General features: G+C 40.0%; 1 protein-coding gene and 1 long non-coding RNA gene across 3 annotated transcripts in view; both read right to left on the bottom strand.

Annotated features, from left to right (window-relative positions):
- Window positions 1-6: 6 nt before the first annotated feature.
- On the bottom strand, window positions 7-2,715 carry LOC107989325 (uncharacterized). Its single transcript, XR_003051297.1, has 4 exons — window positions 2,657-2,715; window positions 2,435-2,503; window positions 1,962-2,031; window positions 7-247 (listed from the first exon to the last, which is right to left on the bottom strand). It is a non-coding gene; the product is annotated as an uncharacterized LOC107989325 (long non-coding RNA).
- A 1,248-nt stretch (window positions 2,716-3,963) lies between these two features.
- Window positions 3,964-21,305, bottom strand: part of LOC103387669 (spectrin beta chain, non-erythrocytic 1-like) — a 37,831-nt gene continuing 20,489 nt past the window's right edge. For both annotated transcript variants that reach the window (XM_017037254.2, XM_025060763.1), the window contains exons 18-44: window positions 21,223-21,301; window positions 20,932-21,143; window positions 20,722-20,859; window positions 20,289-20,409; window positions 19,976-20,191; window positions 19,478-19,897; window positions 19,058-19,260; window positions 18,737-18,827; window positions 18,508-18,654; window positions 18,154-18,417; window positions 17,841-18,065; window positions 17,556-17,645; window positions 17,176-17,454; window positions 16,933-17,063; window positions 16,583-16,787; window positions 15,892-16,266; window positions 15,682-15,768; window positions 12,337-12,494; window positions 11,899-12,037; window positions 11,530-11,614; window positions 11,248-11,444; window positions 11,064-11,164; window positions 10,359-10,407; window positions 7,268-7,461; window positions 6,981-7,154; window positions 6,696-6,738; window positions 3,964-6,495 (exon numbers count right to left, since the gene is read on the bottom strand). In XM_017037254.2, the coding sequence (XP_016892743.1) occupies window positions 6,286-6,495; window positions 6,696-6,738; window positions 6,981-7,154; window positions 7,268-7,461; window positions 10,359-10,407; window positions 11,064-11,164; window positions 11,248-11,444; window positions 11,530-11,614; window positions 11,899-12,037; window positions 12,337-12,494; window positions 15,682-15,768; window positions 15,892-16,266; window positions 16,583-16,787; window positions 16,933-17,063; window positions 17,176-17,454; window positions 17,556-17,645; window positions 17,841-18,065; window positions 18,154-18,417; window positions 18,508-18,654; window positions 18,737-18,827; window positions 19,058-19,260; window positions 19,478-19,897; window positions 19,976-20,191; window positions 20,289-20,409; window positions 20,722-20,859; window positions 20,932-21,143; window positions 21,223-21,301 (4,633 nt within the window). In that variant the 3' untranslated portion in view covers window positions 3,964-6,285. The remainder of the gene's footprint in view (window positions 6,496-6,695; window positions 6,739-6,980; window positions 7,155-7,267; window positions 7,462-10,358; window positions 10,408-11,063; window positions 11,165-11,247; window positions 11,445-11,529; window positions 11,615-11,898; window positions 12,038-12,336; window positions 12,495-15,681; window positions 15,769-15,891; window positions 16,267-16,582; window positions 16,788-16,932; window positions 17,064-17,175; window positions 17,455-17,555; window positions 17,646-17,840; window positions 18,066-18,153; window positions 18,418-18,507; window positions 18,655-18,736; window positions 18,828-19,057; window positions 19,261-19,477; window positions 19,898-19,975; window positions 20,192-20,288; window positions 20,410-20,721; window positions 20,860-20,931; window positions 21,144-21,222; window positions 21,302-21,305) is intronic.

Genomic DNA, 21,305 nt, shown 5'->3' on the forward strand with positions numbered 1-21,305 from the left:
CATGTTTTAGGACATAAACCTGCATTTAAAGATGCTGTCTGCGATTCATTATTTCCTTAGCAGTAATCAGGAATCTTGTTTCTTTTACGGTATTAATTTGTTTATGTTGCACGTGACGATTACCTACCAATCTGTGGATCCCTCAGGTTGAACAAGTTCATGAAACACTGAGAGCCCATCTGCTTGTCTGTGGAAAACATGATGTTGCCGCCGCTGAAATCAAACCTACGTGTTCTGACGTCAGACACTAAAGAAAGGACACAGAGCAAAAATTAAAACACCAAAATATAAAACACTCTACACTAATATGTCTGTTGGAACTGCCTATATAGCTAACTGTTTATTTAATTTCATTATTTCACTACTCAACTATTTACACTGTGCTTATATTTCATATATATTTATTTTATATACTTGTTCACATAACATCCTTACAATTATACTAGTTCTTACATATACACACATCTCATAGGTATAATGTGGTATACTTTACTATACATACACATCATACCAATAATTAGCTACTTTTCTTCTTCTACTAACATCCACTGTGCAGATTTCCCATATTCATTCACAGTGTGCTGCTACTGATGTTTGTATTTGTACCTATTTTTTATTGTTGTTTTGGTGCTGTACTGCTGCAGAAACTCCTGAGGGATTCAGAAACTTCTATATATCTATCTATCAATCACTTTTTATTTTTATGGATTTTTTCACGATGGTAAGGCTATAGTAAGGCATGTTTTGGGTGATTTTTGAAATATTCATATAAAATACTTTTTGGGCTTTTAAACACAAAATATCCACTTGGCAGCATGTTTTAGGACATAAACCTGCATTTAAAGATGCTGTCTGCGATTCATTATTTCCTTAGCAGTAATCAGGAATCTTGTTTCTTTTACGGTATTAATTTGTTTATGTTGCACGTGACGATTACCTACCAATCTGTGGATCCCTCAGGTTGAACAAGTTCATGAAACACTGAGAGCCCATCTGCTTGTCTGTGGAAAACATGATGTTGCCGCCGCTGAAATCAAACCCACGTGTTCTGACGTCAGACACTAAAGAAAGGACACAGAGCAAAAATTAAAACACCAAAATATAAAACACTCTACACTAATATGTCTGTTGGAACTACCTATATAGCTAACTGTTTATTTAATTTAATTAATTCACTACTCAACTATTTACACTGTGCTTATATTTCATATATATTTATTTTACATACTTGTTCACATAACATCCAATTGTCAACTGTGGCATGACTACACATTTACTTGGTACAGTAAATGTCAGACAATTAATCACAATATTTTTTACTATACATACACATCATACCAATAATTAGCTACTTTTCTTCTTCTACTAACATCCACTGTGCAGATTTCCCATATTCATTCTTCACAACACTGTGCCATTGCATGATAAAATAGCCTTTATTGTCATAACATTGTTGCAGTACACAGTGTGCTGCTACTGATGTTTGTATTTGTACCTATTTTTTATTGTTGTTTTGGTGCTGTACTGCTGCAGAAACTCCTGAGGGATTCAGAAACTTCTATATATCTATCTATCAATCACTTTTTGCACTTTTTCACGATGGTAAGGCGGTGATGATGGGTGATTTTTGAAATATTCATATAAAATACTTTTTGGACTTATAAACACAAAATATTTACTTGGCAGCATGTTTTAGGGCATAAACCTGGATTTAAAGGCAATTCGGGGACTTTTTATTTTTATGGATGTTTTCCATAAAAATATGGAAAAAAAAACATGGATTTTTGAAATATTCAGATAAAATATTTTTTGCAGGTTTTTGGAGGTTGTGTGCAGATTTCTGTGCTGCTACTCATGTTTGTATTTGCACCTTTTTTTTTTTATTGTTTTGGTGGTGTACTGCTGCTGGAACTCCCGAGGGATTCAGAAACTTCTATCTATCACATGCATTTTCGTTTTACCCATCGGTCTCGCAGTCCCACAGTCAACAGCTTTTGTCGGCTGATCCTGTCAAGTCATTTTTGGTGTCCCCTGAGAAGAGCCAGTTAGGGAACCCAACATGTATCGTGGCAGTAATTGTCAACTGTGGCATGACTGCACATTTACTTTGTACAGTAACTGTCAGACAATTCATCACAATATTACAATTATTATATTTTTATTGGTTTCACAACACTGTGCCATTACTTTATGATAAAATAACCTTTAATGACCTACAACCTTTAATAACCTACAATGTCAACATTGTTGCAGTACGCCGGTCTTCCCTTGTTTATTGCGTTTATTGTTTGAGTTCACCTTCACTGTGGTTATATTTTCTGACGTTACTCAGGAAATGTTAGGGTCCTCACATCACTATTATTAGTGATATCAACTTGTGACATCCCCGGTGAAGACACAGCAGAATACCGAGCTAAATAACATCAAAAGATACAGTCACAGCCGACGCACCGCACAGCTCCCGTGTGTCCGTTGTAGGTACCAAGTACCACACGTTGGCCACCTGTGTGGGGAGACATTGTTGAAGATAAATATTAAAAGGCTTTAATGAAATCATGGCTTCCCTCCGCAAACTATTGGTTTGCGCTACACTACACTACACATCTGTTGCAAAAAAAGTGACCCTGTTGCCAAAAAGTTTCAGTAAAATACTCACAAGTCCAGCAAACAAGTGATCTGCTTCAAATAAAGTTGCTCCTTCACTCTTCCTGGCAGAGTCCAAGCTGCTGTGTTCTCAAGTCTTCTCCTCCATTACATCTGTTAAGACAATACCAAACAAGGCACAATCAAAAGCTGTCTGTGTAGGTTCTCATTTAATCCCAAAATCCCAAGAGGGTCAGGAGAAGTGAAACGTCTTCAATAAAACCTACTTTGTCCAGTTGCCCTCGATGTAACTATTTCTGGAACAATCAAAAGCTGTGTTGGTCTCATTTACCTCTTGCTGTCAGGGTCCAAGCTGCTGTGTCCACAAGCCTAATACTTCAGGCCTCAAACACATATGCTAGCGTACATTGCACAAATGATCTCGACCGAACGACTACCATTTCAAAAAAATACAATCGACAATTGTTTTCAAAACCCCACCTTTTAAATCAATCACATGTAGCCACCGTAGCCATCGTGCCCACCGCTAACACTAGTGTTTCATGCGTCGGATCCACAACCGGAAATAAAGACTGTACAGCGTATTTCTATTTCCGTGATACAAACGTTCCAGTATCAGCGCGCCCCCTACAGTTGACCGCTGACATTCACATTCTTTTTTTTTTTGAGTTTAGTCTATTAGAACTTTTTCTTTAAGAGAAAGATAGTGCTTTGACGACTGTAACAGAAAAGATCATTGGTGAACATCTACAAAACATAATCATTTAAACACAAGATAATTTTAAATAGTTTTTTAGTTAATAGTCATTTCAGCTACATATACTGTATATATATATGTATATATACATGCAGGACCGGAGTGGGCCCCTTTTTCATTTGAATAAATGAAACATAAGCTAGCTCTTATAATGCCTTTATCTTTATTGGGTATAAGTTAACAGAAAACCTTCACAGCATCAAAACAACTGCGCGCTCTACAGTTTCAGACGCTAAGGTGTGTGTGATTGCTGCAAGTCAGCAATTTGATTGACAGACCACTCAGTCTGTCAGGTACCACCTTATCCACACAGTCTTTGCTATGGACTGCACTGATAGTCGTGCCCATAGACATACAGGTACATAAAATCGTTTATTTTCAGTTAAGTAATGTCGAATGAGTCGAGTGACGCGGGACAAAGGCTAAAGTTGCTGTGCAGTACAACGTAAAGTGGGACAGGTGGTCACTCTAGTCACAAACCTATCTTTGAATTTCAAATTAAGAAGCAAAATTGTTTTTCATTTCAATAACAGACCTGTTTAAACACTATTTGTAAGATAAAAAATAAGTTTAATTAAAAATAATTAAAAAATAACGACCCATTTTCCTTTAAAAGCGTTTTATTGTTATATTTTTAATTTTTGTCTAACAGATAACGATGATGCAGATCTGACTCCACCCACAAACCCCGCCCCACTGTGGCATCTCCTGAATTTATTGTTACCATGGTTACAGTGACATTTTGACCTGGCGTGACGATTACATCATCAACATGAAGCTTGGAGCTCCAGCCACTGACTCAATGACTTATTAACGCCACCATCTGGTGACTAAAATAGTCACAAAGGTCCAGTAACGGCACCATTTGAAGCTCAGGTCAGTACCGTGAGCGCCATCTGCTGTTCGAACCAGGCTGAGACTCACAAGCTTTGTAAGCCAGTCTCTCCACTTACAGTACACTATAATCAGTTAATATTAATATCCCAGCACACAGGCGTCGTTGATCCACTGCTGATATTGAATATGCCCTTTTTTTTCTAAACAACAGAGTTTTAAATCTTTTGTTTAGATGTAGCGTTGGTTAAAAAAGTAACCACAGAAGGCAGAGGTAGACCACGGGCTCCTGTGTCACTGAGACCAACATCACTGATTCTCTCTGTGGACCCAGGTGTAGGCCTGCTTTCCTGTTCACTCAGGGAATAGATTACATTTATAGACAGTCTTTTGTGTCTGAGCGCCTTCCGCCGCAGGAGGGCGCTCACATTACAGTGACCCAAGAATACGTGCGTTTGACCTGTTCTTTTATCGATTGTCTTGTATCTGAACTGATGAAGTTGACATATTAAACACAGTCTTTGTTTGTTGTTAATATTAACTTACATCCCACTGGTTTAATACTGTCAATGTTTTTGAAGTTATTCTTTAAATGATGTCATTGAAGAACCTTTGAACAAATGTAGTGACTTTTGTCACATTTCATTGTTAGGCCGCTGATGTGAAAAATCGGAAAAACTTAGGTAAAACAGGGAGTGGGAGGAGCTCAAGCTGACAAGGTATTTGCAACATTTATCTTTTTTTGTAATTAAAGAACAGCATTTCACTTATATGTCCTGGAACTAAATAAACCTGTTTCTCATAAAACAGAACAACAAAACTGAAAATGAAAGACGTATCATAAACGAGTAGGAAAGAAAACATGACCACAAGGCCACGCTCACTTTCAGATGGGAACTGAAGTTACTTTTTTTTTCGTTTAACAAATATTGACTTTAAAGAAGCTTATTAGGTTGTTAGCTTACATTTATGGCAACAACAGCTGAAATTAAACACATGTTCATTTAAACAGTTTGTTATACACAAGTTATACACATACTTGAGGACAAGGGCGAAGCCGCGCTCCCAGTTAATCCCAGATTATCCAGAGAGTTTAACCCAAGATTAAGCCAGTCTTAATTCAACAGGTTATTTGGTTTTAAGATGACAGCTTTCACTCATTTGTTTTTTTTTTTTAATTTCCTGTTCAGAGCACCCGGTGTAGCTTTCATAGCTGTGGAGTATTTGGGATCGAGGCTCCGTCCCGGTCACAAATTTTTCCCCAGCACAGAGGGATACACGTCATCTTGCAAAGACAAGGCCTCGCAAAAAACTGAAGGCGGAGCCAAACACCAACTGAACTACAAAAAGGAATGAAAAGACAACCAGCAGGAAGCAGCGTTGAGAAAAAAGTCAGAAAACATAAAGTCAGGTTATGAAAACTGAAGTGAATGGAACATAAAAGACATGGAGAGATTAATAATAACATTAATAATAACAATATATTAATAACAATAGTGTGATGTTAAGTAAAGTGGTCTACACCATCTTGTTGTTTGTATGTCAGCAGCTGCCTGAAGCTTTGATTATTTATTTATTTATTATTTCTTTTCCTTCAAAAGCACTGTTTTGAGTTTATGCTTCCTTCTGTTCTTCTTTAATTGAGAAAAAATTGAGAGGTGGGGAAGCTTAATCTATGACGACGCTGCAGGCACCAAGTGGAGAGAGAGGAGAAGAGGAGAAAAGAGGGGGCAGAGAAGATGAAGATGAAGGTAAAGAGGAGGAGGCTCAGGTAGGGTTGGAAGGAAAAGTCATTTTTTAAATCAATTTTGGAAAAGGAGCTCAGACAGGAGCAGGAGGAGAGAAGGACAAAAATAAAGAAGGAATGAAAGGAAGAAAGGAGGGATGAGGGAAGAAGAACTATGGATGGAGAGACAAAGGGAAACTCAAGAAGAAAGACGGGAATGATGGAAGGAATATGAAGAGAGGCAAGGAAGAAGAAAGATACAAAAGGAAGGGAGGAGAAGAGAAGCAGTAAAAACAAAAGGAGGAGTGAATAACAGGGAAGGAGAGGAGAAAAGACAGGAGGAGATACAAGTGAGTGTTTTTTTTTACTTCTTCTTGAACAAACTGAATCTTTTCTCTTTTTCTTTTTCTTTCTTTCCTGGACTGGACTCTGACGTCGCAGAGGTGACAGAGACGGAGGTCGGCAGCGTCTGAGCACGTGCAGACGCAGCCATGCTCTGACTGAACGGTGCGGCCTCGGACTTTTCAGTTGCTACGGCAGCAGAGATGACAGAAATCCAGGAGTTCATGTCCTCCTGGGTGAGGAGAAAAAGAGTGGAAGATAGAGGAGAAGGAAAGGAGGCAGCAGGAGAAGATTACATATTAATACATGGTTTAATTTTTAAAAATGATATCTAGTTCAGGTCATTCAATCTTACTACCTTTGCTGTATTTTTAAAAATTAAGTTTATGTTAAAATTGATGAATAACAATTTAATGATTGAAATGAACTCACGTCGTCTTTGGCCTGGAACAGATACTCGTTGCCATCACTGATCCTGAGAATTCAATAAAAAAAATGTCAGTTTTGAATCTGATTTAAATGATTTGTTTAATTTTATAACACTGAATTCTAATTACTAAAACTAAAGTTACAAAATAATGTTTAAAACTTTGAACAAGACACAAAACAAATGTGTAGTACTCAGACCACAGGTGTGTTTCTCATGGAACCTTTAAAAAATTAGCATAAAATAATAATGACATCATCAGTCTGACATCAACAATCTCTTTGACTCACTTGAGTTTGAAGACGTGTTTCTTCTTCTTGTACTCCAGCGCCACCTGGCAGGTGGCATTTTTAAGGCTGACTGGAATCTCTCCATGGAAAGGAATTCCCTGTGCTGCACTTTTCTGGTCTTTGTAGAATCCCAGTTCATGCTGATTGATCACACAGTACACACTGTTCCAGGACCTGTAGGATCACAGAGCTGGCATCACTGTTTGCCACTTGGGGGCGCCATCATCAAAACAACAACTGAATATGAGGAATGTTGAAGTGTGGAATAATTAAGAATAACCACCCACCTGCTTGAAGCCTTCTTGTTATGACCTTCCCACTCATGCTTGCGCTGCAGGATGCCCTCGAGTTGAGACGCTGGAGCTTCTGCACTTTTGACAGGAAGCGTTGCCGCCTGACTCACTTTACCCTTTCGGGATGCAGAGGGAGACCCAGAGGGGCTTGGCTGCGACGTCCCATTCACAGCTTTATCTCCTTCCGCCTGCGGAAAAAGTGGCATCGTCAGAACAGGAAATGACACGTATAATCAATATTCAATAATCAGTAATGCTTCGGAGCTTCAGCATGCAAAGGAGCAGAGCTTCTCACACACAAATAAAACGGACAAAGACGACACAAAAAAAAAACGATACAAAAACATGAAGTTGAGAATCCTAATGTAACATTTAAAAAGGCTGGTATGTATTTTTTAAGTGGCTAAAATTCATTTTTTTATGTTAACAAGAAGAAGCAAAACAACTTGCCAAAAATCACATTTTATTCGTAACTAAAGCTCAAAAGATTTTGAGAACTTGATCAATCCAGGCACATTTAATCAAACACCTATTTTTAGTAGGCCATTAGGGGAAGTTATTGCAGAAAGAGCTAAGCGTTGATCGTAGCGACACATCCACTGACTGCGTTTGTTAAAAAGCCCAAACTCTGATCGTGCACAAAAACAACCACAGCAGAAGAAAACGAAAAAGAACAAGTAGAACCAGGAAGAGGAAGTAAAAGTCAAGCAACTGAGAAGGAAGTTGTTTGACATCATCACTGTGTCATTACTGTAAGGAGAAGCCAAATGGGCCAGAGATTTTAATCTTCCACAGCAAAAACCAATAAGTTGCACGCAGATGTTTTACCATCGTACTGAAATCTTCAAGGTGGAGACCAGTTGGGGGGGGGGGGTTGCTCAACTCAGTCCTCAGACCTTAGTCCTGGAACGTTTACCAGATGACCTGAAAGACCTGGACTGAGTCCTCCAAACTGAAGACCTAGGAGACCTAAAGCCTACTCCTGGAAACATTGACTGAAGACCTAAGGGACCTGGACCGAGTCGTGGAAAATCAATGCCTAGAAGACCTACACCTATCCTGGACTCTTGACCTGGGCTTAACCCTAAAAAACTATTTACTCCAGAAAATCACGGTACTGTATGAGAGACCCAGAGGGAAAAAAACAGCACACCAGCTCTACAATCTGGACGCTAGACACACAGATGGAAAACTGAAAAAATGTTTATAAAAAAAATGTTTGGATTGATGAATCTTGAATGAACTGAATCCAGAGTATCTGGCTGAGATGGCTACAATTTTGACCTTTGAACTCCCTGCCTCAGTTTCACAGGTTTCAGGTCATTTATCATGATCTGATTTTTAAATTTAAATTAAAAAATGTATAGAAAATACAACAAACACAAACTCTTAATGTGTTTTTTTATTCTAACGCTGACTGACAAAACTTGGTAATCAATGCTAGTCTTAATAATATTATTTAAGTTGAAGAATAAATATTTGTTATTAATTTATTTAATGTATTTCAGATGCTTGCAAAATGTAACCTTTTGTTATTTATAACCATGCTATTAATAATAATAATATTACGTTCTATACCTTTAAAATAAAATAAAAAGTTGCACAAAAATATACTAACAGAAGAAGAAAACAAGGGTAAAAATGAATGGAAAAACTACTGATGATGTCAGCATGCAACACGTAAACAACAAAAGAACAAAACATCCGGTGGTCACGTGAATGAATTAAAAACTAAACATGTTAATGAACAAATGAAGCGGTAACAAGTTCGACAGAGTTTATTATAATGGGACATTTGTTAGTGAAAAAAATCATAAACAGAGGGTGATGACAATGTAACACACAAACAACACACACAGACAAACACACGATTTGACAATAACATGTGGATGAAGAATGTGAAAAATTAATGATCAACTGAAACTACTGTTTGACAGGGAGGAAAGAAAGGAGCTAAATATTGAAGAACTATTTTTTCTGAATATCATAAAACTAAATCAATAACTTTATTTACTCTCTATCAATATTAATTATGATTTACTGTTTGTGATTCATGTTTTTAAGGGTGTGTCAATATGCTGATGATACAATAATTTATATAAAAAAGACTCTCAATACATTATCTTTCAATAAATTTGAAACTTTGTTGAAGTCCTGTCTTGTTGACTTTCGTCAACTGTTCAGTTGGTAAAAAATAAGATAAACAATCACAAAGATGAGAAGCTGAAAGTAAAGTAGCTACGGGGAGAGAAAGAAAGAGGGAAAAACCAGAAGGAGTAAAGAAAACAGAAACAAACGAGAATACAGAAATAAAAAGAAAAAAGTGGGTGTGTGTGTGCGTTTATATGGTTGTACTGTAGCTGTGTGTGTATGTGCATTTATGTGTTTGTATGTCATCAAATTTTATTTAACCGGAAATATAATGTTTCAGAAATTTAAATATTTTTGGGTTTCAGAACAAAAAGCAACAAGTGACGTTTTAATTTTAAAAGGTACAATTTGTAAAATGTCTCCTCATAAACATCATGGATGATGATTAAGATTAAAGTCTGGTGGATGAAAACAGTTTTTTTTTTCCTATCAGGTGATATAGTTTGTGTTTCATAAACATGTTATACCCAAAATCCACCACACGAGTGTGAACATATTAAATAAAACTGAACGAAAAAAACATATAAATAGTAATAATGAAGAAGTCCTAACTTTTGTTTGAAGAATTAAAGTTAAAATCAACCAGTGAAACAGGAGACACGAGTGAACATACGTGACCTCATTTAAACACATGGAAAACTAAGTTAAAGTTAATCATAGGAAGGAAAGGGAAATACACATGTTAATCCTAGAGAGGCAGGAGGTGAAAGGTCAAAGACTACATATCGGTGTGTGTGTGTGTGTGTGTGTGTGTGTGTTTGTATGTTTCAGTAATGGGTTGCAGTGGTCAGGTAATTTGTATCTCTTTTCAAGTTAACGATGTGTGTGTGTGTGTGTCACTGACATGTTGTCAGTGTGTGTATTAGCTTGTGTTGGTTTTGCGGTTCTGCAGACTGCTGCTAAAACTCTGGTATGCTGGGGAGCGGAAACTAACCCGAGTTGACTCCTGTTCAGTCTGAAGACCCGTCTCTGGACCACCATCCCTGAATATACAAAAACAAAGAGATTTATTACTGCTAAGATGTTGGAGTGAAACACTGAAGAACATCAACGTAGTTTTATCTGTGGATAACAAGGTCAGAGGTTAGGGTTTGAACGTGCCTAGACAATCCACTAATCAATTAATAATAATAATAATTTGTTTTATTTTACCTCAGATTTTAACTGTCGGCATCACACGCTGTGAAAACGTCTGGTTGACCCGTGTTTCAAACTTGATTATTTACAAAATTAAAAACTCACAGCTTCAATAGAAAAGAAACATATTTAAATTCAAAACGGCCGGTGTCATTTTATTTTCGTGTAAACCAGGATTAATCTGTCTTTGGTTTATTTCCTTTCATAAAACCAAACTAAACTATTTGAACCTCAGCAGGTCACTGTGGATATTGCTCCTGCCTTATGGTAAGAAGGTCACTAGTTTGCATGTTTCCCTTCTGTGTGTACGGTTTCTAAGGTTCTTCCCACGGGTCAAAACATGTAGATGGGGAACTGAAAGTGACCGTGACGTGGTTTCTCTCTATATATGGCTATGTGATTTTCCATATCGGCTTTGCTCAAGACCAGCTAAAGCTTTTTCGCAACTGTGAAATAAATCAAGCAGTCTAAAGCAGTTTGACACACACTAACACACACACACCTCTGCTGTGCAGCAGCGTCAGCAGGCAGAGCCTCAGCGGACAGGGCCTGTCTGTTCTTCTCTTCTTCCTCTTGCCTTTTTCTCACTTCCAGTAATTCCATCTGCAAAAGAAAAAACAAACCCAAACATTAAAAAAATAGATAAAACTTTGCTCCGGCAGCTTACGATAATGACAGAATCAGACCGTGGTCAGCCGCTCCAGTGCAGAGAAGCGTTCCTCCCAGGTGGCAGCAGATTTTTCAAAAGCTTCATGGCGTTTGATGAGCTTCTCCACCTCATCTACATTCTGACCGATCTCTCTGCTGGACAGGTACGGTTCCTGACCCAGCAACCATGACTCGGCCACACCTGCATCCCTTGAGAACTGATGCACCTCCAGGACTGTTGGAACACACACACACACACAGATACACGTTCAGCTTAGAGGAAGTGAGAGGGTGTGGCCTGCAAAAAGTCAGCGTCTTACCCAGTCTAAGCCACTCCCATCTGTCCTCCCACTTGTCAATCATCTCTTTCCTCTTGTCCGTCAACTGTAGCAACTTTTCTTTAATCTGTGATAAAAATTGAGTTAAAAAGGAAATAAATTGTCATCCATTTCATTTTCAACCATAGAAATGTAAAGCACAAAAGTTTGGGAGTTTGGGAAACACTGACTTTAAGAACATAAATGAAAAAGTTTATCTGAAATCTAGAGATGAGTTTCTAACAAACCTGACACCGTACTTTTAAATTACACATGAAGAAAAAGGGAATAACAAGATCTAAGGTTTTTGAATATCTCTACTAATAAAACATTTAAGAAAGGAGGGTTAAGGGAAAAACAAATTCTGTTCACCTCGTCAGCAGCGTAGTGCTTCCTAGACAGCAGTGTTTTCCCGAGCTCAATGCAGGTGCTGAAGCTGTCGTTCCGAGCGTCAATCTCTGCTTTAATCCCCTGGTGGTTGTTCATGAGAAGTTCCACAGATGACACATCTCTGCAGGAAACATACAATCAGATCACTTCAGATAATCTGAAAAATTTAGATGGAAGAAACATCACTGAGAAAACTATAAATATCTGATGACTGCTGTGAGGACGTTCTCATTCTTTCAGCCAACAACAAAAGAAAAGCTTTGAACTGTATAATAATGAAACATTTTTAAAGATGTATTACAGCAGAGCAGTGAAAATAAAACATAAACTCTGAGTCCCACTTGGACTGGAGATGTTTCAGGTTGTTAATTATTCTAGTCTAAATGATCAATCTGATTTAGCATTAGTGAATAATCCCACCTGGGTTTCTCCTGAGCCTCGATAAGACGGATCACATCTTCCATCCACAGCATCAGGTCTCGGACCAGACTGAAGAAGCGGAACTTGTCTCCAGTGTCAAGCAGCTTCACGCGTCGACCTTCCACAGCCTCAAGGAGCTTCTTCCAGGCGTCCAAGACCTGAGGGCAGAAGTGAGATATACAAATTGGTCAGGACTGATCAATCAATCGGTAAATTGATCGTCAGTGGATGAGCCAGTTGAGCAGTCAAATCAATGCTTCCTAATGCTTCCTCTTTCAAAAAAACTAGGTAAACATTAAATATTTTTATAGTAACTTAAACTTATTTATGAACTTATTTATTTTATAGTAACTTAAACTTATTTATGAAGAGTATGTGTGCTTATGAGTTGGCGCACATGTGTGTGGGCAAGAAAGCAAAGGGGAAATAAACAAGTGACTAAACGAACTTCATGAACAGAAACAAAAAGTCACATGTGCAAATGCAGTAATGCCGTCACCTTTTCACCAGCAGGGGGATATGACAAAGTTTTCACAACAGTAACCAAACATTTACTGGCCTTTGTGGCTGATTTCTTTTACTTCTCCATTTTTTATAAACATAAATCAAAATAATAACTTGAACTTTAAAGTTGTGGTGAACTTTTGTTTTAATCATGTCCCCACCTGCTGGTCACACACAGACTGTTTTCTAACCTTTGCTGCCCCTGTGTGGACAGTTTCGGTCAGAAGTCTTACTGTTCAGTTGTTTCCAGACCAAGACGGACACTGAGACAGAACTTTCTCTCTGACAGATAATTCAGTTGATGTTGAACTGATTCAAAGCAATGCTCTACGCGTTTCAGCTTAAACATAAACAAAAACACTTAGGTACAGTATAGAGACATCAAACACTATAGACCTCAACTCATCAGACCAACCCCGTGGTTGCAAACCACCAGCAGTGTTTCATTTATGCTTCTTATTAGCCCGGAAAGGTGGAGCATAAAGAGTTGCACGGTTTTTCATCTGAAAAACACCACAAGTTTTTGCAAACCAGCAGGTCTGAGACTTTTTTTTTTTTACTAAATGAACTTATGCCTTAATAACTGAGCTGCATGAAAAAGAGACTAAAATGTCAGTCGAGTTAATGGACATTTTAGTCCAGGTTTAAACACAAAATCTGCAGCCAAAATGAAGAGCGATGCAAAGCCGTAGTGAAAGAGTCTCACCTCTGTCTTTCTCTTCTGTGGACAGAGGAGGAAATGGACGAACAGGACATGGTCAAAAAGACACACTCACACTGACACCTCTACAGCATAGAGGTGGTACATTTACAGTAGTGCTTATATCTATATCTGTCATGGTATCATCTGCTTCTTATATACATTTAGTACTGTGCACAGGTTTTAGAGGAGAGTATACATCTGACAGTCTTTGTTAACCTTTTCCTTTTTCAAGTATTTAAAGTAACTAAAAAAATGGGAGCTAGTTCTTAACATCACTCATTGTTATTTTATTAAAGTATGAATATAAATTAAAATGTGAATTTTTTTGGGCTTTTTCCATAGAAGCTGTAACAGGGGAGTATCTCTCCCCATGACTTGGAAAGAAGTCCAGTAGCCTGACAGTGTGACCATCTGCTGTCAGGCCCTGCCCACAGTCTACAACCAAAATGGTTTTGTTTTTTGTTTTAAAAGTCCAGAGAGCTATTTGTTTCTGCATTTGCTTTAAATACTTTAAATACTGACAAAAGGACAAAAAGTAAATATATACACCAGCCTAAAACTTCAGCACAGTACTGTTTGTTTGTCATCTGTATCATATCATCTACTATATGATAACTTAAGTCAACAAAAGGATCAGTAGAATAAAAAGGATGAAAAAATGTCCTTAAAACTATGTTGGCTAAAATGCTATCTATAAACTTTAAACTAGCCCGAGTGTCAAATGTTCAGCCAAGAATCCACAGCATATTTAAATCTCATATTCTCTTCTTTTGCCATGCAGGACTTTATTCCAAAAGTATTGGTCTACCACACATCAGAGGATCAAAGTGATGCACAGATTTGATGTCGTGTGAGTGAGATGTCGACAGTAAATGACAGCAGTTTTAGTGTGGGATAAATGGTAATGGTTTGTTAAGATAAAGCTAAAATAAATAAAAAAATAGCTCAAAAACAGCTTTTGAATCAACTGTTCTGGAATAATAATCCAGATTACATTTCATACAATATAAATTCAAACCGTTCTGGGCCCACTCCCACACCAGAATGTTCACTCTTAATTGTTTATGAACAGAAATGGATTGACAGATGTTTGAGGTCTGTGTCAGCGCTGGTCAGCAGTCAAACAGACTGAGCTACAAACAAAGACCATATGAATATCTAGGTAGAAAACCTGAAACTGTCATATCCTTATTTCTAAAGGTTTAGACTGAAGAGGAACAAAAGTTAAAAAATAAGGAATAACATTTCTGTTCTTAACTGGACATGCCGCATCGTGACCATGTTAATAAAGAAATTAATATTAAATCCCCAAAGAATGGTCTTTTTTCTCTGCAGTAATATATTATTAAAAGTCACAATACTACTGTAATGAACATCGTCATTACTAACATTGTGTTTCAAAATGCCAAAAATGTCAAAGAGATCATTCTGACTGTTGTCAACAACGCCAAAGGATCTGCTTTAATGCGATGTTTGCTAACTTTCACATACTGCATAGTCATGACAATACTAATTTAACCACTTATTCTGCAAAGAAAAAAAAGCCTGTCTCCTATTAGAAGTACCTAGGGAAAATATGGAGGGTCATCAGACACAGCTTAATTCTACTAGCAAACTACTGCTAAAATTAGCATCCTCCATTCCCAAAACAGTGTCATTTTTTAAGAGGGATGTGACCCAGTAAAGAACATGCCTCTTTTCAAACTTCTTATTTTTTTTAAAGGTTGTTAATGTATTTTTATAATCTGCACCAAGCTTTCTGTCCATTATTTTAAAATCACAGCTGTATATCAGTTGACATGGTTTATTTTCAAATAATATAATAATATTGGTCCACAAACAAACATCCATTTTATTTTGACCATGCCCTGTTAGACCTCAGCTCATCTAAAAGTGAGGCTGCTATTTTGTTTATCATTATAAATTTACAATTTAAAAAAAACTCTAATTTATTTTGTTTATCATTATAAATTTACAATTAAAAAAAAACTCTAATTTACAGCATTTTCTTCACTCTGACGTCACTGATTTTCTCTGCCTGTTTTTCTGCAGCAGCAACAGCAGCAGCAGCAACATTCTGCTTTCAGATTTTCAAACCAGTCATTCTTGACTCAGACTAGAACCAACATTAGACTCACCTCTCCTTCTCTCTTCTGAATGTCATCAGCTTTGTCCCCGGCGTACGCTGACTGCAGACGCACAGCATCTTCCTGCAGTTGTCGAACCTGAGGAGCAGCAAGACAACGATGAGTCAGCAGAATTCATTTCTGACTCTAAAATAATTTGCTGTTTTTCCATCTTTTAAAAACATGTCGTGTGTGTGTGTGTTTACGTAATGGTTTCTGTACCTGGGTTCCCAGAGCCTGGATGTCGTTTTCAAAGGCTGAGTGCATCCTCTGCAGCGTCTCCACTGTGTTCTGGTCACGGCCCAGTTCATCTGGAAGCTTCTTGTGTTTGTCCAGGATGCGGTTCAGAATCTCTTTGGCATCGTGGTAGAACTTGTGGAGCTCGTAGGAAGCTGCGAGGATCTGGGTGCGTGTGTCAATCAGTTCCAGCAGGTCGGCCCAGGCTTCGTTCAGACCGTCCTTCCACTCGGCGATGGTCGCGGCATCAGTGTGGCCGCCGTTGATCAGCTCGTCTGCCAATCGGTTAACGGCGTCCACGCGCTCCTGACCGATGTTTCCGGTGTCACGGGCGAATTCTCGGAAGCGTTCCTGCAGCATCTGAAGAGGAAAAACATGTTTAAAGACATAAATATAAAAAGTGACTTTACAGTAAAATAATAATAAATAATAAATAATAATAAACGTGAAAAAACTTGAAAAAGTGTGTATAAATTAAGAAATTAATTAATTATAAATTAAGAAATTTGTTAGAAACATCAGAACCAGATCTTCTCTCATTGTTGTGGTGGTCAGTATTATATCAAGTCTAAAAAAGCTAAATTTAAATGTTTTCTTTTTAGATTTTTTTGACTGTTCTTCAAAGATTCAAACTGATGGATTGAAGTCATGAGGAGACGACAGTGTTCACACTCACGGTCACATGCTCGTAGTCCTGGCCAAGTTCGTGTGACCCAGCAACCACCTCCCTCTCTGCAATCCACTGCTCCAGATCGTCCACTTCTCTGTTGAGCTGGAAAAGGCGGAAGCGCTCGTCCAGTTTCCCACGGCGTTCCTCGGACAGGTCCTTCAGACCGGCATAGAGTTTGTCCACTTGAGATTGACGCATGCTGATTCGCTCGCTGCAGCAGAAAGAGTGAAAGGAGGAGGGAAGATGATGAGAACAGGTCTGTCACAGTTCATGAGAACTGGACTGGACTCGTTTCAGGTTTCTGTGCGTCTCATCCAGGAGTTTCTTTATCAGTCCAAAACTGAGTCCTCACTGACCTTTCTGGATGTCCGTCAGACACCAGTCCTCTGCTGGTGATGGACAGTTGGTGGACGGTGTCAGCGTAGTCTTCTACAGCCTGTTCTAGGATCTGATGTTTCTTCAACATGGAAACTGAACTCTGCTCGTCCTGAAACACACACACACAGGCAGCAACACATTAATAAAATTGTATTAAACCCAGTACATGTTTCTATGAACTGTATAAATAACAGCAGTTTCCAGGTCTTTTCTGGGCTCACCTTGGCCTTCTCCTCCGACATCATGTACAGCTCCTGTTCACTCATCCAGGCCTCCACCTCTGCAGCATCAAAGAAGTACTGCTGGGCCTGGTGGGCCTGGTTCAAGCGCTCGTGGCGTTTCTCTGTCTCCTTCTTGATTTGATCCCACAAAGACCTGAAGTCAGAGAGACGCTGACCGATCTGCTCAGCCATGGGGCCGTCCTTCTTCAGGACGTGATGACTGCGTTCAAAGATGTCGTCGTAACGGGGCTGGTGACCTTGGATCTCCTTCTGCAGGGTCTGGGGGGAGGAGAGTGGAGGGGTGGTGGTACATAAAAATTTACTGAAGAGTAAATGATGCAAAGTGTAACGTTTGATTTTACTATTCATTGGGAACAAACCTGGTTCTTCTTAATGAGCAGCTGAACAGTCTGAAGGTTGTGTCCATGGTCGGTGGACATGGCCAGAGGCATCCTCTCCTCCACCCACAGCTGTTTGTACGTGCAGAAAAAATGTGCTTGGATCAGCATTTAATACGTCACCACTGTTTGTGTTTGTCTCTCATGTCAGTTTCCCTCATGTGTACTTGTATTCTAGTCCTCCTACATGTCTTTCATATCTTATCGCTCATCAGTTTGTGTCTCTAGTCCCAAGTCTTTTTCGTCACGTCTCCCGTCTGTACTCACAATCTCGTCCTCCACGTCCCTGTTGAACTGGTGGATTTCCCTGGAGGCCATCAGGTTCTCTCTTCTCTTCTGCAGCGGTGCCTGCAGGGAGTTGAACTTGGTCTCCACAATGATCCTCTGTCCGTCCACTTCCTCGGAGCCTTTTCCCTCCTGACTGAGTGCCTGCGACTGACGCTGGAGCTCCCCTACTTCCTTCTGACGAACCTCTACCTGGTTCTCCAGCATCTGTGGAAGAAGAAGGAGCAGAGGATGAGCCTAGGACATCGGCAGGCTAACTATCGTCAAGACCTCTGCCTTGTCTTTAACTCCTCACCTGCTGCTTCTTCAGCAGAATGTTGACGGAGGTCAGGTCTTTGCCATAGTCATCGGAGTGGAGCTGCGGCTCTAGGTTGCCCAGCCACTTGTCCAGGTCGGCGCAGCTTTGCGTGAAGAGCTCCGCCTTGTTAGCGTCAAACAGACATTTGGCCTTGGTTTGCGTGGTGGACTCCAAGTCGTCCCACATGGTCTTCAGGGATGCCAGCTTCTCTTTGACCATGGATTCTGTGTCAGGTTTCTCTGCCATAAGCGTCTGCCCGTCCTGAAAGTTGGATATTTATAACAGTTATTGACATTTTATGTTAAATATTTACTTTTCTTACTAGCTCAGAACGTCTGATTCAACTCTTACTTTGTTGATCTTGTCCATCCACTCCTTGTTGGACTGCAGCTCAGCCATGAAGGCCTGGTGCTTCAGCCACTTGCTGTGAAGGTTTCTGGCCTCGTCGTAGGACATGTCCTGGGCTGTCAGCATCTTCTCGTTGATCCACAATGACAGCTGGAGACAGAATCTGAAAATTAGCTTCACTCCACAACTACAGCCATAGTCCTGAGGGAAAATATAAGAGTCTGGATTTTACCTCCTGACAATCCTGAAGGAACTTCTGCAGGTCTCTGTTGTCCTTCAGCCTCATCAGGAGCTCACAGGCAGCTGCTCTGTTCTTCTTGTGTCTGTGGAACCAACATATGAATATTTAAGAATGTTTTTTTTCCTTGATATTATCAATAAAATCACGTCATAATTTAATGTAACATTCTTTGGAAAAAGATTTCTTTCATATAAAAACCGCTACTTCATTTCAAGTAAAGTGATTATAAGTAAGGTAAAGATCTGCATCTTCAGAGTGTACAGTCTCATAGGAATATCAACACAAGTATCTTAAAAACCATAAAAACCACACCTTTGGTCGATGGAATCCACCTTCTCCTGGATGCGGTCTGCATTAATGTTACCGTCAGCCACCAGTCGACGTCCGGCATCCATAACGCCACTGATCTTCTCTTCGTTGGCGTCCATGGTTGTCATGAAGTCCTCCTGCTTCTTGATGGCAGCCTCAGCTCCCTCCAGAGTGGTGGGCATCTCAGTGTGGGCCAAGACGTACTCCTGCGGAGAGATGGACGATGATGTCAAACGTCATCAACATCAGTATGAAGTCAGTTTTAGATGCTGCTAGTCAAAGTCAAAGTGCTGTTGACTCAGAAAAGGTCACTTCTTTGCCCCATGTGGTACAAAAATGAACTACACATACACACACAATCGTCAATTACAATCGCAACAGTCCAAGTTTTACGTGGATGTTGTGGAGGGTGGAGGTCTTCACCTGGTTGTTGAGAAAAGCCTCAGCTTGCTTTGTGTCCCTCAGGAACAGCTGGTAGGCGTGTGACTGAGACAGAAGGTTCTGGCGATTCTCCCACATCTTGTGCAGCTCATTCCAGCCGGTGTCCAGCGCTTGCAGCCGCTGACGCAGGAACATGTACTGGGCATCCGTCTGGCCCTGGGTTACCATCTCGCCCATGTCCCTCATCTTCTGGTAGTCCTCTTCGTAGTTACGAATCTCATTCTTGATGCCCTCGTGCTGCGCCAGAAGTTTCTCAGCCTCCGCCATTGTGTTGGGCATGTCCTCAGAGGCAATGACGGTCTGTGTACGTGACAGCCATGACTGGAAGTCATCCAGGTCTCGTAGGAACTGCTGCAGTTTGCTGGCCTCACCCAGTGACTCCTCTCTATTCTTCATTGTGTCCTGTAAACAGAATTACACTTGTGTCTCTGGTCGGAAGACATTTTCATTTCAGTCATTTCGAGTGGAAACCCCTCCTACCTTCATCTCACCCCAGACACCACTGATTTCAGTCACACGCCCTTTGATGGCATCAGACTGATCCGGGTGTTCAGAAGCTAAACGGTTAGCCTCCTTCCCCAGATCGTCCAGCTTGTCCTCAATAGCTGCAAGATCGCGCTCCATCCCAGTCAGTTTCCTCTGCAGAGCCATGACGCCAGCCAGGTCATTACCAAGCTCTTGGGTTGACTCAATTACCTGGAAAAATAGCATTGAAAGAAGTAAGAGAAGATGTGGAGGAGAAAGAGGATAATGACAAAGAATAGGAAAATCAGAGAGTGAAGAGACCACCTACCTTGGTCTTTTCTTTAATCCAGGATTTGGTCTCGTTACACTCCAGGTGATAGTTCTGGATTCCCAGAGCTGAGTTTAGATTGTCCTTCTTTTGGTCCACTAGGTCTCTGAACTGACTCCATCTGAACAGATAGTAACGCCATTACAGCAAAGTCAGCTGACGAGGACACTGGCTCTTCAACTTTGCATTGAAAAAGTCTGTCTTTAAGTAAGTACATTTTGACATTAATGTAAATGACCGTGGGCTTTGGAAATCCAAAGATAAGGTCTGTACCTGTTCATGTTTTATTGTTTTAAATTGTCTTAAAGTTTCTCTACATTACATATCATATAAAGTCAGACCTGATTCACCACTGAAGTCTACCTAAATCACCTGAGGACGATAAAAGGGCTGATAATCCCAGTTTAAGATGTGATCATCCTGGAAGGATTACCTGGTGTTGAGTTTGTCCTGCTGTGCTTTGATCTCTTTCTCACTGGGATGTCCACTGTGGATCAGTTGCCTGGCAACCTGGTTCACCACAGCAACCCGTGAGGCCTGACTGTTCATCTCTGGTTCCAGACTCTCAAACCTGGATACGGACATTTCCACATTTTAAACCTCAGTCACACCAAGGAACGTCGGTGACGGTTGTAGTCCTCACCTGTGCTGCACCACCTCCAGGTCCTCCAGCTTCTCTGGAATCTCCATGCTGTTGAGCCACTGCTCCTTCTCATCAATCCAAACCTCACAGGCGTTGGCTTCACTCAGCATCTTGTAGAGTGCGAGAGCATCCTGCAGCGCTTGCTTCCTGAGCCGCGTGAGTTCCACCACCTCCTTGTACCGCTCCTCAATGCCGGCCAGTCGGTTCTGGATCTTTGGGTTCATCAGTATTAGTGACAATTAGTTTGAGATCCAAAAAGAAGCTGTGTTTTATGCGTCTGTCTGGACTTACGTCCTCAGAGTTCGCCTTCTCAGGTGGCAGCAGACGGGACTGTTCGTGAACAGCGTCGATGACAGGTCTGTAGCTGTCGCTCT

The sequence above is a fragment of the Cynoglossus semilaevis genome, chromosome 12 (genome assembly GCF_000523025.1).
Source record: "Cynoglossus semilaevis isolate Cse_v1.0 chromosome 12, Cse_v1.0, whole genome shotgun sequence".
In the NCBI taxonomy this organism is placed as follows: Eukaryota; Metazoa; Chordata; class Actinopteri; order Pleuronectiformes; family Cynoglossidae; genus Cynoglossus; species Cynoglossus semilaevis.